General features: G+C 39.8%; 2 protein-coding genes across 4 annotated transcripts in view; one reads left to right on the forward strand and one right to left on the reverse strand.

The window, feature by feature from the left end:
- LOC110462861 (DNA polymerase epsilon catalytic subunit A-like) overlaps positions 1 to 15102 on the reverse strand; it is an 80821-nt gene that overhangs the window by 27744 nt on the left and 37975 nt on the right. For all 3 annotated transcript variants that reach the window (XM_021517101.1, XM_021517092.1, XM_021517109.1), the window contains 8 exons: positions 14878 to 15006; positions 9031 to 9264; positions 8053 to 8250; positions 7203 to 7335; positions 4760 to 4856; positions 3975 to 4113; positions 3116 to 3222; positions 1838 to 1966 (listed from right to left, as the gene is read on the reverse strand). In XM_021517101.1, the coding sequence (XP_021372776.1) occupies positions 1838 to 1966; positions 3116 to 3222; positions 3975 to 4113; positions 4760 to 4856; positions 7203 to 7335; positions 8053 to 8250; positions 9031 to 9264; positions 14878 to 15006 (1166 nt within the window). The remainder of the gene's footprint in view (positions 1 to 1837; positions 1967 to 3115; positions 3223 to 3974; positions 4114 to 4759; positions 4857 to 7202; positions 7336 to 8052; positions 8251 to 9030; positions 9265 to 14877; positions 15007 to 15102) is intronic.
- On the forward strand, positions 11644 to 14176 carry LOC110462881. Its single transcript, XM_021517121.1, has 2 exons — positions 11644 to 13803; positions 13839 to 14176. The coding sequence occupies exons 1-2, from the start codon at positions 12235 to 12237 to the stop codon at positions 13878 to 13880; spliced, it is 1611 nt and encodes a 536-aa protein (XP_021372796.1). The 5' UTR covers positions 11644 to 12234; the 3' UTR covers positions 13881 to 14176.

The raw sequence follows: 15102 nt of genomic DNA on the forward strand, positions 1-15102 counted from the left end.
TAAAATACGATAGTACAAAGTACGCAACGTAGAAAGAATTTCACCCGTAATATAAATCAGAAAACGGTTAAAATAAATAACGTTTGCCGAAACAAACAACCGTCACCGAAATAAACAGAGGTCGGAAATTAACCCACGATAATGGCGGACCGTGGCACACCACCGGCACACGTGGAGTAAAATAACCGGCCGTAAAAGGCACAAAAATAATTTTCAACAACAATTAGTTATATCAATAAAGGCAGATGGGTATAAGGCACACAAACTGCGCAAAAATATGAGTTGACACTCAAACCAAACCGACAAAACAATGTTTTGAATTGGAGCAAGCTCCGTGCGTCAGCATGCAGCAGGCGCCATAAAAGGAAGAGGAAGGGAGATCACTCCGTGGCTCTGTCATCGAGATAGAGGTTACGTCACGGTAGGGAGGTAGGGATATTTGAATCTTTTGTTTTTGGGCTACAAAGATGGGTGTAGGTATTGTATATGCATACTAAAGTTATGGTAATTATTACTGAAATGAAATTTATTTTACATGTATTATGAAACCAGTTATTTCAACTTGTATGAATAACTCTGCTTGCTGGCCCGGATCTCAGCGGCAGGGGGTCTTAATGTGGGAGGAGACCAGAGTACCCGGAGAAAACCCACATGGTCGGGCAGGTGGCCCCAGACCTTTTCACGTCGGAACAGGGAATCACACCCCGGCCGTCTTGGTGAAAGGCGAGTGGGTTATCTGCTGCGCCACCCGACTACTAAGAGTGTAGGTAGGTAATGTATATAAAAAAAAATGACAATTGATTTCTCATTTTCTTACATACAGTCAAGTCTGTCCAAGAGAGTTTGTTACGTGTATCACGATTGGAGGTCCAGTGTTCATATCTTTATATACACTGTAGCTGATTGTTTGGTACAACTATTTCGTAACAAGTGGCCAAATGGGCCTGTATCGCCAACCTGGTATTAATCCCACAATTGTAATCTTAAAAGAAGAGTAAAATAAATCTACAGGCAAAATATCAGTATCTCGACTCAAAGTCATTCAAAAGAACCTGTTCAATGATTTAAACACATTTGGCTCCTGCGGCCTTGAAAGTCAAACAAGAGCATTAAGTTGTACAAACGTTTGAAGATTTATACACAATTGACCAGATGTGATCTTGAAGGTGTGTCAAGGTCATTCACATGAACAAATCAAATTTGATAGCTCTTCATCTGAACATACTACAGGTTGAATATCACCATCCTTTGCATTTTGGCATTTTCAGAAGAAGTTCGGACCAGGGGTGAGCTAATAAACTATTGGGAAGGCATGGATGATCTGTATCATACTCTTCATCCATGAAGGTCAAAATGAAATCATTTATGTTGCAGGTCTGGTATGCCCAAAAATCAAAAACGTTCCAGGTCATATGCAATTAAATCTGAACCATGTGGTATTACATTATAATTTGAAATAAAGGAATAACAGTGGTTGGTGAAGTGAAGTTGTAGTGTTTAAGTGATGATCAAGGGGAGATAAGTCTTATTTCTGCTTAAAACGAATGTTAATTTTGAATTTTTCGTGAGTTGATATCATGCTTTATTTTAAATTTTACAGTGCATTTCCACACATTACAATGGCTATTAATTTGTCAAGAATAAGGTCAGACTCCCAGAACAGGAAGAAAGTACATTTTAATGAGTGACTGTGAACTTGGCACGGCTGATAAATTAATCTTAGATACAAGGTGATAAAATAAATATCTAGGGTCGGCAGTAAAATCTAGGGTAGGTCGGGATACCTGAAACACACATCGCAGTAATATTAGTTCAACTTTGTTTATTGGGTACTTACTTTCCATTGCGCTCTCCGTTGTAGAGAGCCGAGAGGTTGGGCATCTGGTCACTTCGGACAGTGTCCACTACAAAAACTGTGGCCTTCTTGGACATTGGGAAAAACAGCCCAAATATAGACTTGGTCCCGCTACAGGTACAATACAGAATATATAAATAAATTATCACAGTCATGTGACTCTGATGTTAATAAATATGAAATTGGTCCCGCTACAGGTATAATACATAAAATATAAATAAATTATCACAGTCATGTGACTCTGATGTTTATGAATATGAAATTGGTCCCGCTACAGGTACAATACAGAATATATAAATAAATTATCACAGTCATGTGACTCTGATGTTTATAAATATGAAATTGGTCCCGCTACAGGTATAATACATAAAATATAAATAAATTTATCACAGTCATGTGACACGGATGTTAAGAAATATTGTAGTATCACGGGTGTTCAGTATGTAGGACAAGTTAGTTCAGATTATTTAATAGAAAGTGAGGATCACAAGACTGCACATGGTGCATGTTTTACTCGCGTGTCAAGAGTTGGAATGGTGCATGTCTTACTCGCGTGTCAAGAGTTAGAATGGTGCATGTCTTACTCGCGTGTCAAGAGTTGGAATGGGGCATGTTTTACTCGCGTGTCAAGAGTTGGAATGGTGCATGCCTTACTCGCGTGTCAAGAGTTAGAGTGGTGCATGTCTTGCTCGCGTGTCAAGAGATGGAATGGTGCATGTCTTACTCGAGTGTCAAGAGTTGGAATGGTGCATGTCTTACTCGCGTGTCAAGAGTTAGAGTGGTGCATGTCTTACTCGCGTGTCAAGAGATGGAATGGTGCATGTCTTACTCGCGTGTCAAGAGTTAGAATGGTGCATGTCTTACTCGCGTGTCAAGAGTTAGAATGGTGCATGTCTTACTCGAGTGTCAAGAGTTGGAATGGTGCATGTCTTACTCGCGTGTCAAGAGTTGGAATGGTGCATGTCATTTGAGTCTTGGCGGTACAGGCAAACACACCAAATCTTTTGAAATTTGAATGTTTCGGAGTAGTAATTGTACTTTTCTGCATCCCTTTGTAAAAATAAAATTTATAATGCAGATTGTAAATTTCAAGCCATTATCGCGCGGATGAAAACATTGCTGTGTGAAAANGGGGGGGGGGGGGGGGGCGGGCGGCGGCAGAGAGCGAAAGTGAGGGTAACCCCTGGAGTATCGAGGATGGGTTACCATAGTTACGTAATAGAAAAGGTGATAGAAACACAGGTTGCTATAGTAACTTACCAGATGTGATGGTACAGGTACAGGTGTTTAATGGCGCCAGGCTCCAAGTAAGTAAACTGGGCCAGTGTCCGAAAGTCAAGGTTCTCCATGTCAAACGTGTCGGTCTCCTGTAACCAAGGACAACAGGTACAATAGTCAACTTCCAGTTGATTCTTGCCCTCCATTAGTTTGATTTTCTTAAAATTTCATCATAGTTTACATGTGTCCCTTCTGGAACCCAATTTAACCCTTTCACCACTGTAAACTATAATGGATTCATCCAGATCAATACATGGTAGGGTTTAGTAAAGTTACATAGGGGTGAAAGGGTACAGGCCTATGCGCTACTGAATCTACATTTGAAAGCTTCTGCTTAACAAGGTAGACCCCTTTTGTGTTTTCGGTCAACTGTTTCAACCAGCTGAACCTGAAATGTAAACAACACACTCAGATCTGAACCGAGGCCGACCTCAGGAATACTCAGCACATGCATATCGAGGGGTCCAGACGTGCCTGACCAAAACTAAAATGCTGAATATTGTTAGTTTTTATTATTTCCTTATAAAGTAAGGTTGATTCACATGTACATTTTATGATACATTAAATAATTTAGTGGATGCATGAAAGAAGGACATATTTTTGATATAAATTTATTTGTCATAAAACTCTGAAACTCGTTTGTTTATCGTGGGATATTTCTGTGCCACCTGAACCGTTTCAATCAGGAGACACAAACATGACCGTAGTCTTTCCTACACATTCTATCATTACAGGACAGTCACACGATCGTAATATGACTTCACCTGTTGTGAAGAAATATGAAAACCTAATGCCGGGGAAAACCTGTCAAAAGTGTAAGTGTGACCTTTATTTCACTTACCCTGCCAGACATGTACTTGGCGAAGTCACGGTTGACGGTGGCGACACATCCCACCCGGACAAGTGCACGGAACTCCAAAGGAACTTGTGTCTCGTACACACCCTCAATGTCGGGGGATGATAAGTCAGCACTGATCTCACTAGGGAAGGACAAGTTTTGATTTAATTCAAGGTAATTACAATCAAACCTGTATTAAGAGAAACCTTTTTTTTAACTCATTCACCCCTGAAAACACATTTGAACTCTTCCAATTCAAAGGTTGGAATAGTTCATTATCAAATTTTGGGGGTGAATGAGTCAACTTGCACCGTCAGCTGTAATACAGGTTAAGATCACAAAGATATCACTACGATGTACATTAAAAGTGGAGGTCTTGGCAGGAATATGTTGTTCTTTACGAAGACAGGATGAATGATTCTACGAAAAAAAAAGGTTCAATTTTGTGTAAAAAATTTGTTACAATAATCAAAAAAAAAGTAAAATGTTACTGTATAATGGGGATTTTTTTGCCAAAGTTTCACTTTGCCGTTTTTGCCTTCTTTAATTAGGGTGAATTTATAATGACAGCTAATATTTATACACACCATACTATACATAGACATTACATGTGAAAGCCAAAAATAACACTGGGATAATATGGATTTTACCCATGAAGGGCGAAAGTTTCCTGGTATACAGTATTAATTTCCGCTTAAAAGAACTCGGTTTTGATTAAATCTCTGAAGAAGTTTCGTGACAATGACCTGTAGTTATTTCAGAACTCAATATGTGGGAGATTGTCATACTTGATATGCTCCTGGTAGACGTCCTCCGGTACGTTGTACTCGTAAAGGTTGAACACAGGGTGGGACCGTGGTAACGTCTTAATCACCTTCTTCCACACTGAAACACGGGAGTCCTACATTTTATTTACCTGACCTTTGAACAGTAAATGAACCCTGACCTTCGACCTTTTGTACAAATACATCTGGCCCGGTAGCCCAAAGATTGGTCAACTTTAACCAGTGGTTAGTGAAAAATAAGAATTGCTACCAATAAATAAATATAGGTTTTAAAAGCAAACCACATCAATCTTATTTCTCTAAAATCTATAGCAGTGAAATGGTATTAGATGTTTTTGATTCTGTTGTATTTATATTTATTATAACTACTGGTTTACTCTAACCAACCTTTAAGTAACTGGGGCTTGTTGTTTATCTGGGTTAATACCTGAACAGGCATTACTTTCAGCTTCATTATTGCTATGGAGATAACCCATAGAGATATATTCTTATATATCTGTTAGAGCATGTTCGTGTATTTACTAATTAAACTCAACCTGTGACAACTGTTAGCCCTCCCTCATTAGGAGGGAGACTTACCAAAATTTACCAATCTCCCTTGAAACAACCCTACCTCATTAGGAGGAAGACTAGTTCGAATTATTCTGATGTTTTATCGACTTTTTTTTTATATCAGTCTGTCGTCGTTTAACGTCAGAACTCCGGCCCTCTATAATATGCGGGAAATAAGTGACCCGCGCCCGGTCGCACTTCAAACTGATATTTTAGAAACAAATCGTCACTTTCACACACATGTCGCACATGGATCGAAGGATCTATTCTTTATGCACTAGGTGGTATCAATAACATGTTTCAAAGATATAGATCATTACGAAAAGTATTTTCTATACCAACCCATGTTTTTAATGGAAATTAGGGCATGAGCAATGTCCCATGACTTGACCTCACCTTACCGAAGGTATTTCCCAACGTTATGACGTAGGCCGGCGAGATTTTAGTCACGTGGCATTAGAAGGCGGGGCTATAGTCCTACAGTATTTATTTTTGTTGTTGAAATATGTACCAATTTGGGTACAAAACAGTTAAGTATAACCTTAACTTAAGTTTGTCAGGACCATGAACTGATCGTTCCTAGACCGAGTTTCAGTTAAATCGGCCCATTAGAACTTGTTTCTAAGTTTGAAATAGTTTTTTCAAAATGGCGGCTGTGTCGGCCATATTGGATTTCTGATCGACCCGAAAAATAACAACGCTTTGTCAGGACCATGAGTCGATCATTCCTACAAAGTTTCAGTTCAATCGGCCCAGTAGAACTTGACTTTAAGTTTGAAATAGTTTTTCAAAATGGCGGCCGTGGCGGCCATATTGGATTTTTGATTGACCCGAAAAATAACAACACTTGGTCAGGGAGATGTCAGTAACCTTTCCATGAAATGTTAATGAAATCCCTTTGCCAGTATTTCAGCTGAAGTTGAAAATGTAAAATGTTAACGGATGACGGACGACGGATGAAGATGGATAGCAATAGGTCACTTGAGCTGAAGCTCAGGTGACCTAAAAAACTCGAGTAAAACAGAGTAATTTTGAAAAAATATGTTTTTAGTGATTGTATTGGTTGTTTGAGGTATGTAATTTATGTTCATCTTGTGCATAAAGAATAGATATTTCGATCCATGTACAACATGTGTGTGAAAGTGACGATTTGTTTCTAAAATATCAGTTTGAAGTGTGACCCGGGCGCGGGTCGCTTATTTCCCGCATATTATAGAGGGCTGGAGTTCTGACGTTAATCAAAGATAGACCGATATAAAAAAAGTCGATAAAACGTCAGAATAATTCGGACTAGAGGAAGACTTGCCAAAATTTACCAATCTCCTTCGAAACTCCCTAATTCAAGTCCAAACTGACACAAACTCAAAATCTACATCCTGTGGTAAAATTATCTCCTAGTTACTGCAGGGTGGGTGAAATGATCATAACAGGTGTGTCTGAATCAAATGAATGCTTTTTATTTTGATGCTTAAAAAGGGAAAGATAAATTGAGCAAAGCAGTTTCAGTCACATTTCATGCACTTTCTCCCTCGTTGGAGGTTTTAGAGGTTGACACCTGTGACCTTTGACTTTATCAACACCTATGACCTTTGACTTTATCGACACCTATGACCTTTGACTTTATCGACACCTATGACCTTTGACTTTATCAATCTAACAAATATAAGTATTCTGACCCTTGATCTATGATATCTGACCTGTACTACACCAAAGCTTTCAGGGGTGGACAATTCCACACACCCAGGACTAGCTGGTTTTAGGAAGCTAGTGAAAATCTTTCTGCACTGAAGGCTGCAGGCTGTACTCTAAATACAAAATTGTGCACCTCTAATTTTACAGTGCCAATTATAAAATCAGAGAACATTCGACCTTGTGAACCCTGACCTCTACTTACATGCTCCCTCGCCCTCCTTCGGTGATTTCTGGTTGACGTAGAAGATGCGAGGTACGTTGAGTTTCATGGCATGGAGGTCACTCCCGATGAGAGCCCACAGCTTGTATTGACCGGGGTAGCTTGTCTCCATCAGCTAAAACAAGTAATTGTTTTAGTAGACATGCAAGCATTATACCACATGTTATCTTTTACAGGTATATGCAGCGGTGGAAATATATACTATAAGTCTTTTTAACTGTTTGGTCCCTAAATTTTGCGGATTTGCAAAACAGGGTTAATTTCACCGATTTCTGGTCTGATGATCATTGGCAGAGAGCTAAGGTAAAGAGGAATTAATCTGCTATTAAGTTTGATTTTTTTTTAAAATTTGAATTCTGCGACAAAAACATCCGTTTTGTTAAACTAATATAGTGTACAGTTGGGCAATTTCAAATTCAATAGTGCATGAAAAGTGAGGAAATCCATATTTCACAAACTGTTTCATAAGATTGGAATATCTGGATGGGTCGACTTATGGCAAAGTCCAGATTATTTTCTTTATATAACATTGAAAACCAACTAATTTATCGAAGTAAAACAATTACTTGTATGAGAACATTCAAATGTCCTGGGGTCCACATGCAAAATATATTGCATGAATATGTCAAACATATTTTTTCGAATTATATTAAATCCAATATTTATAGATATCAAGTTAAATTTCTTGTCTTGTGTTCTGTCACATAACATCAAGATTTGACTGTATTCCACTTCTTTCCATTTTGAATTGATGGATGAAATGGTCTGAACGATTGTTTTCCACTCTCTCCATTTCTCCCTTCCACCCCCAAACAAACGTGATTCTCTGTACCTGTACTATCTGCCAAGGCATGTCCATGATACTGCGAGCCGTCCGGCGCAGGAATCCTCCAAGTCCAGTCCGGCTACTGACCGCTCGGCCCGAGGGAGCATCACCAAAGTCGACCCTGCGCCGTTTCCGATCCTGTCGGTCCTTCGCCTGAAGCTCCCATTTCTTCTTGTGGTACTCCAGCCAGACTGCACGCTCCTCCTGTTAGTGGTAGTTTAAGCAGATAATCAGAGGATTACTGGAGAATGGAGTTGGGGAGTAGATAGGAAATTTATCATCTATCATCGGTAAATGAGCCTTTGATTACTGTGTACTGGGGAAAAAATTTGCCACAGTTTAATTTTGAGGATTTTATGTAAAACTAACTTTCATGATGTAATACTTGCCATAACTTTAGCATGCATAAACAATACCTACACTCCTCTTTGTAGCCCAAAAACAAATGATTCAAATATCCTGACCTCCCTACCGTCACGTGACCAATAACTCGACGACAGAGCCACTGAGTTATGGTAATTATTACTGAAATGAATTTAGCATTTTGTGCCCTCTGTAATGAGGAGGGAAAATATCATTACAGCGAACAGTAAGTAGTAAGTGATATGACAAATATAGTAAACAAATATGGAAGGACGAAACTAGAACTTGGCGAAAATGAATTCTACCTGAGCAGGATGAAAAATTTGATTGGATACAAGTTTCCCAGTATACAGTATAAGAGAACAGATCACTGGGGGGTGTAGATCATTGGAAAACCGATAATTGTTAAAGTAATTTTAAAACGAATCTCTGGTTGGGGGAGGGTCATTGGTTAGTGGATCCTTAGGTTGTTAATTATACAAGAAAAACGTTATGCGTTGCTGTTGAAAAGTGAAAAGTATTATCCACTTAACAACCTAATTATCGGTTATTTAAATTAATTACTGTAGTGAATAGGAGGGCACATAAAAAAAAAAGTCTAATTAAAACAACATAACTAACCTTTGTTTTACCCATAGGTGGCGCCGGTCCCAGCATTTCCCGCCACGTTTGCGAGCTCTCCAGTAACTGAGACTCGTTCTGACTGGTGTCGGTGTTGTCCAGGCTTGTTCGTTTCCGTTTGTGAGCTATGGCCATCCCCAATCCAGTTTTGCCTCGAGACCGACCCCCGATATCCTCAATGTCTACCGTTGACCTCTGCTGTTCACTGTCAGGAAACAGTTCCTCAGAAGATTGCTAACAAACACAGAATTTTAAGAGAGGCTAAGGAAATGGTTCATTGTGTGGTAAATTAAAATACATACCAACTTCCTTGTGAAATTTGAACAAGAGGCCCAGCCCAGATGGCCTGTATCGCTCACCTGGAAATGTTAGTAAAATTGAAGTTGGAATAGCTAGGTGTTGCTGGTAGTGTACATGTATTACATGGTTAGCCAGGGGTTATATTTACATGCAATTGAACAAAATCCTGTCATTCCTACAGGAAAAGAAGGATTTTGAAGAATTTGCCATGTTTCCCCTATTGGGCCCCGCCCCTCTGCCCCAAGGGGGGTCAGACCCACCTTTGATACAAAATCCTGTTGCCTTTACCCAATGATGCTTTAGACCAAATATGAACAAAATCCTGTTATTCCTACAGAAGAAGAATTTTCAAGAATTTACTAAATTACCTCTATTTGGCCCTACCTCTCAGGCCCCAGGGGGGGTCAAACACACCATTTACACAAAATTGATTTCCCTCCCTATAGGATGCTACTGTTCAAATTTTGTCAAAATATGAAAGCTTTTCCTCAATATCCCTTATTTGGACCTGCCTCTCTGCCCACAGGGGGGGGCATACCAATACCAAGATGCAAGGATGCTCCAGACTAAATTAGGATAAAATACTTTAATCTCTATGGTAGAAGGATTTAAAAGGTTTCCCCTCTATTTCCCCTATTCGGCCCTGCCACTCTGCCCAAAAGGGGGCCACACCCACCGTTAATACAAAATTAAGTCCCCTTTGCCCAAGTTTGCTCCAGGCTGAATAAGGATAAAATCCTTTAATCCCTACGGTAGAAGAAGGATTTAAAAGGTTTTACTTCTATTTCCATTGTTTGGCCCCGACCCTATGCCCCCAGGGGGGCCACACCCGAGCCACACCCACCATTTATACAAAATTGTGTCCCCTTGGCCGAAAGATACTCGAGACTAACTTAAGATAAAATCCCTTAATCTCTATGGTAGAAGAAGGATTTTAAAGGTTTTACCTCTATTTCCGCTATTGGGTGTGTCTACCCCCCNCCCCCCCCCCCCCCCCCTCCCCATGGAGGCAGAGAGGCAGGGGGTTAGACCCACGGTTTATACAGAATTGGTTCCCCTTCACCCAAGGATGCTCCAAACCATATATGGAACAAATCCTTTCATTCCTACAGAATAAGAAGGATTTTAAAGAATTTGCTATATTTCCCCTATTGGGCCCCTCAAACCCACGGTTTATACAAAATTGGTTCCCCTTCCCTCAAGGATGCTTGTGACCAAATATGGAACATATCCTTTCATTCCTACAGAAGAAGAAGGATTTTAAAGACTTTGCTATATTTTCCCTATTGGGCCCCGCCCTCTGCCCCCAGGGGGTCCACACCCACCGTTTATACAAAAATAAGTCCCCTTGACATATGCTCACCATAGTCCTTAGGACCAGGTAAGCTAATAAAATCCCTTAATCCTTACGGTAGAAGAAGGATTTTAAAGGTTTTACCTCTTTTTCCATTGTTTGGCACCACCCCTCTGCCCCCAGGGGGGCCACACCCACCGTTTATACAAAATTGAATCTCCCTGGCCTAAGGATGCTTCAGACCAAATATAGTCAAAATGTACTTAGCTGTTCAGGACTAGTAGCGTTTTTAAGTAAAAGTTGTCGGACAGACACCGGTATGGCATAAGCTCACCTTCAGACCAGGTGAGCTAAACATGAGTACCGCCCGTAGAATGCCATATACTGGTAGTGTTATATACTTTCTTACATTGAAATAAGAACGGCTAAAAATCTTCAGAATAGAATACAGTAATTATTAAATAAAAAGTTACATTTATGGGGCAAGGAAGTAAATCCAACAGTGTAGGAGGGTATATAAAACGGGATTTTACATCAACAAGAACCGGAAATAAAACTCCTATTTTTGGTTTGTGGTGTGTATTTGTGAACAATTGACTGCCAAGGACTTTTTGTGGGTAATTAAGTGAAATAAATAATGAAAACAACAGAAATATTTTAAGCATGCAACTTTTAAATTTGATTTTTGAAGTTTCAATTTTTGTCAAATTTTTCGTGAAAAATGCACCAAAGAAAACTTTGATTAATTCTATAAAAAAACACCAAAGTAATCTTGTCAAAAGTAAACAGATCAGCTTTAAAAAATAAATTTAAAACAGAACGCTCCATCACTGCAAAATTCTACAATAAGTGGCATTGAGATGCTGCACTCAAATGGTAGAGGCTGTAACAATGATCACAACAAACACTGTACATTTCCTTCGTTGATGTACAGTGCTGTTTTGTATAGGCTTGTATGTGGCAAAGGGTTAAACACAATCTACACTGACCTACTTCACTATCTATGTCTCAATTAGCAGTGTAAGTCTGTCGGTTTCCTGTCACTCCACAGGGAAGTTATTAACTATGCACAACAGGGAAGTTATTTACTATGTACAACTGCAGGTCTAAACAGGTAGATCTACGCATTGCCGCAGTGATGGCCGTAGCCAGAGCAGAAATTTGTTGATATTACTAACTAGTCAGCAGCATTGTCAAATTCAGCCGAACATTTGACTTTTAGTTTTGATCAAACTTTTACAATGTTCGCAGGAAGGTTACAGATTTTTCAGCAAAGCTAGAGGGAAAGTCATCATGTGATTGTGAATCCCAGGGCTGGATAACTATAGACAATGTAAGTGAACCTTCTGAAGTGTGGAACGGTAAACCTGGATTCATCATCACAGTAACCCTGTGACATCAGTGATCGTGAGGTGGTTATTCAATAGCGTTTTTACATTACTATAAGTTTAACAAACATATACTACTGGATGGGACAGTCAAGTCCAGTTTTCATTTCTTTACATGACAAACTCTTATTTGTGAGTGTTTATATTACTGATAACAATATTTATACAAAAACAACATCAACATCTTCAGGATTTCAACAAAGAATTTAGCTTTTCATCAAAATGGCAACCCCTATAAGCCAAATTCCTCTCCGTATTAAAGGTCAAACGACATGTATTCACCACAGGGGCAGACAGCTAGACTTGTATTGTGAAAAATGCCAGGAACTGGTTTGTCTAAAATGCCTTTCTTCTATTCACAAAACCCATCCAGTTTGTGAGCTCAGTGAAATCAGTCCTCAGAAAGAACCAGACATTAAAAACTTTATAGACAGAACAGAAAAAAATGACCTTGTGCAAATTGGAAAATACATCAACTCTACTGATACGCTCCTTAAAGACAACACCAGTACTTTTGAGAAGCTGTCACAAAAAATAAAACTGCAAACAGATCAATTAAAACAAGAGCTGGACATGCTTACAGCACAGACACTCTCTCTTTATTACAAAATGGAAGAGGATAATACCAAGCTGATAAAGAAATACAAACAGGACCTGGAGATGTATGAGAAGCAACTCAAACAACAAATTCAAGAATGTAAAGCAGCTCTCCAGCGTGGTTCACACATACAGATTTATGATACATTTTGTGAGATCCAGTCTCCTACACACAGTCTCCCTGTAAAACCTGTCCTGGGTACTGCCAACTTCACTACAAATGAAAATCCTCAAGATCACTTGAAAACAGCCTTGGGAAAAGTTACCACCTCAGGTCAAGATCAAACTTTAACTGACCAGGATCGGTCAGTCTCAACATCTGATGATCAAGGACAGCCCTCTACACAACAACAACAACGGTCAGGAGCAAAGGTGAAGAAAGCAGTGACAACATACAAACTATTGCCACAGACCAAGGTAGTGGAGGAGTGGAAGTCTCCATGTGACATTGATTCTATATGTCCCACCACTGATGGTCAGGTATGGACACTGAGCTATGACACATTTACTCTCCTGGACAGGAAAGGTAAAGTAATACAGGTGGTCGAACACAATGTCTGTTTCAATGACATCAGTCTGTCACCAACCACACACACACTGTGGGTCTGTGAAAATAAAAACAACATCATGCAGCTGGTTACAGGACGAAAGATACACAGATTCAGCACCAAGGAGAATCCCTTGTGTATATGTGTTACAGCCAGTAACCATGTCATTGTAGGGATGACCAAACACATCTCCAAATTTACCACAGCTGGTAAAATGGTGTGTTCTACTATGGCTAAAGGGACTGGGAAACCATTAGTGTGTACACCACACAGGATCTCAGAGTGTCCTGTCACTCACAATGTGGTAGTCGCTGATTTCAATATTGAACGTGATGGTGGTGATGGAAAACAACATGTTGTTGTGATGGACACTGATTTCAAGGAGCTGTTTGTATATAGAGGTGACATCCCCAGTACATATCGACCAACACCACAAACAAGAGGTAAACCATTTTACCCCTGTGATGTGGTGTATGACAGTGTGGGGAACCTGATTATAGGGGACTGTAACAACTACAGGGTCCTACTCATCAGTGGAGGTGGTGAGTTCCTCAGGATCATACACACAGACACAGACTTAACAGTGGCTGTAGGTATAGACAGGGAGGATGTCCTGTGGGCAGTGTTTGGGTATACCAACAAAGTCAAACTACTACAGTACAGCAGTGTGTGACACCTGTAACCAAACAACTAGTATATCTAGTTACCATGACAATGACATGAATATCAGAAACAAAGGAAACTTATCATGATTACAAATCAACTTAAGATGTGTGACATTTACAGGATTATAAGTTAAACGTCTAGACTACAGATTGTGAGACATTCCCAGGATTAGAAGTTAAATGTCCTGACTACAGATTGTGAAATATTCACAGTACTATAAGTAAAATGTCTATAAATACAGATTGTGTTACATTCACAGGATTTTAAGTAAAATGTCTAGACTACAGAATGTGTGACATTCATTGGATTTAAAGTATAACAAGGCCAATTCTTGTAGTATGTCTGTATTAGATTTTTCATGCCCAGCAATTTTATGTATGGTTATGGGGTGGGGATCTCACCTGTTTCCAAGCTGTGACTCAGAAACTAGGTCCATAGGGTTGTGGCCAGACCCCAGGATCAATTCTAATAGCATGACTGCATTTGTCTCTTTTTGCCCAGCATTTGTATTTATAGTTTTGAGCCCTGCCCCTCAGCCCCCTGGGGGGTCAGCCCCACCATTTGTACAATTTTGAATCCCCGCTACCCAGGGATGCTTCCAGTCAAATATGGCTGATGTCCATCTCTTAGTTCCACAGTAGTTGCTTAAAGCAATATAGCCAAATTGCCCTCTTTTGGGTCCGCCCCTCAGCCCCCTGGGGGGTCAGCCCCATCATTTGTACAATTTTGAATCCCCACCACCTAGGGATGCTTCCAGACAAATTTAGTTAAATTCCAATCAGTGATTAAGAAGAAAGAAGTCGTTTAAGGAAATTGTTGACGTACTTCGGACTCGGTGAGCTAATATATCCCCAGAACAAGAAATTGGCTTCGAGCACAGAATCTGAGTTTGAGCATGAAAATGTTTTCATGAATACGGGCCCTTGAACTTTTGTATGTCTACCGGTCTACCAACTCTTCATAGAGAATAGTTTTACTCAGGAATTTCTGTGTAGGTCTTCCTGCTTGTCGGTCATTAACTATTTTACCAGTGGTTCACTGTTAGTTGTTTTACCTGGAGTTTCTGTCGCTGAGTGGGTGCAAATATCTCGCTGATTTTTTTCTGTTTGAACACATCATTACGCTCCAGTAACTTCTTGTGAAGCCAGTCAGGGTGGCGGATTCGAGGAACTGGATTGGCTACCTGAGAGGTTAAAGGTCAGCAAGTAAAAATAATGCACTTTAGGAGATAAGGTTCATCATACCGAAACACATCTTTTATTGAAGCATCGAAATTCGA

The sequence above is a fragment of the Mizuhopecten yessoensis genome, unplaced genomic scaffold (assembly GCF_002113885.1).
Source record: "Mizuhopecten yessoensis strain PY_sf001 unplaced genomic scaffold, ASM211388v2 scaffold1471, whole genome shotgun sequence".
NCBI lineage: Eukaryota > Metazoa > Mollusca > Bivalvia > Pectinida > Pectinidae > Mizuhopecten > Mizuhopecten yessoensis.

Excerpts from the sequence above, each read along its gene's own strand:
- LOC110462881 (XM_021517121.1), top strand. The coding sequence starts at position 12,235 with ATGGCAACCCCTATAAGCCAAATTCCTCTCCGTATTAAAGGTCAAACG. Across the intron at positions 13,804-13,838 it reads TTGGGTATACCAACAAAGTC|ACCAAACAACTAGTATATCT; the intron begins AAACTACTACAG and ends GTGACACCTGTA.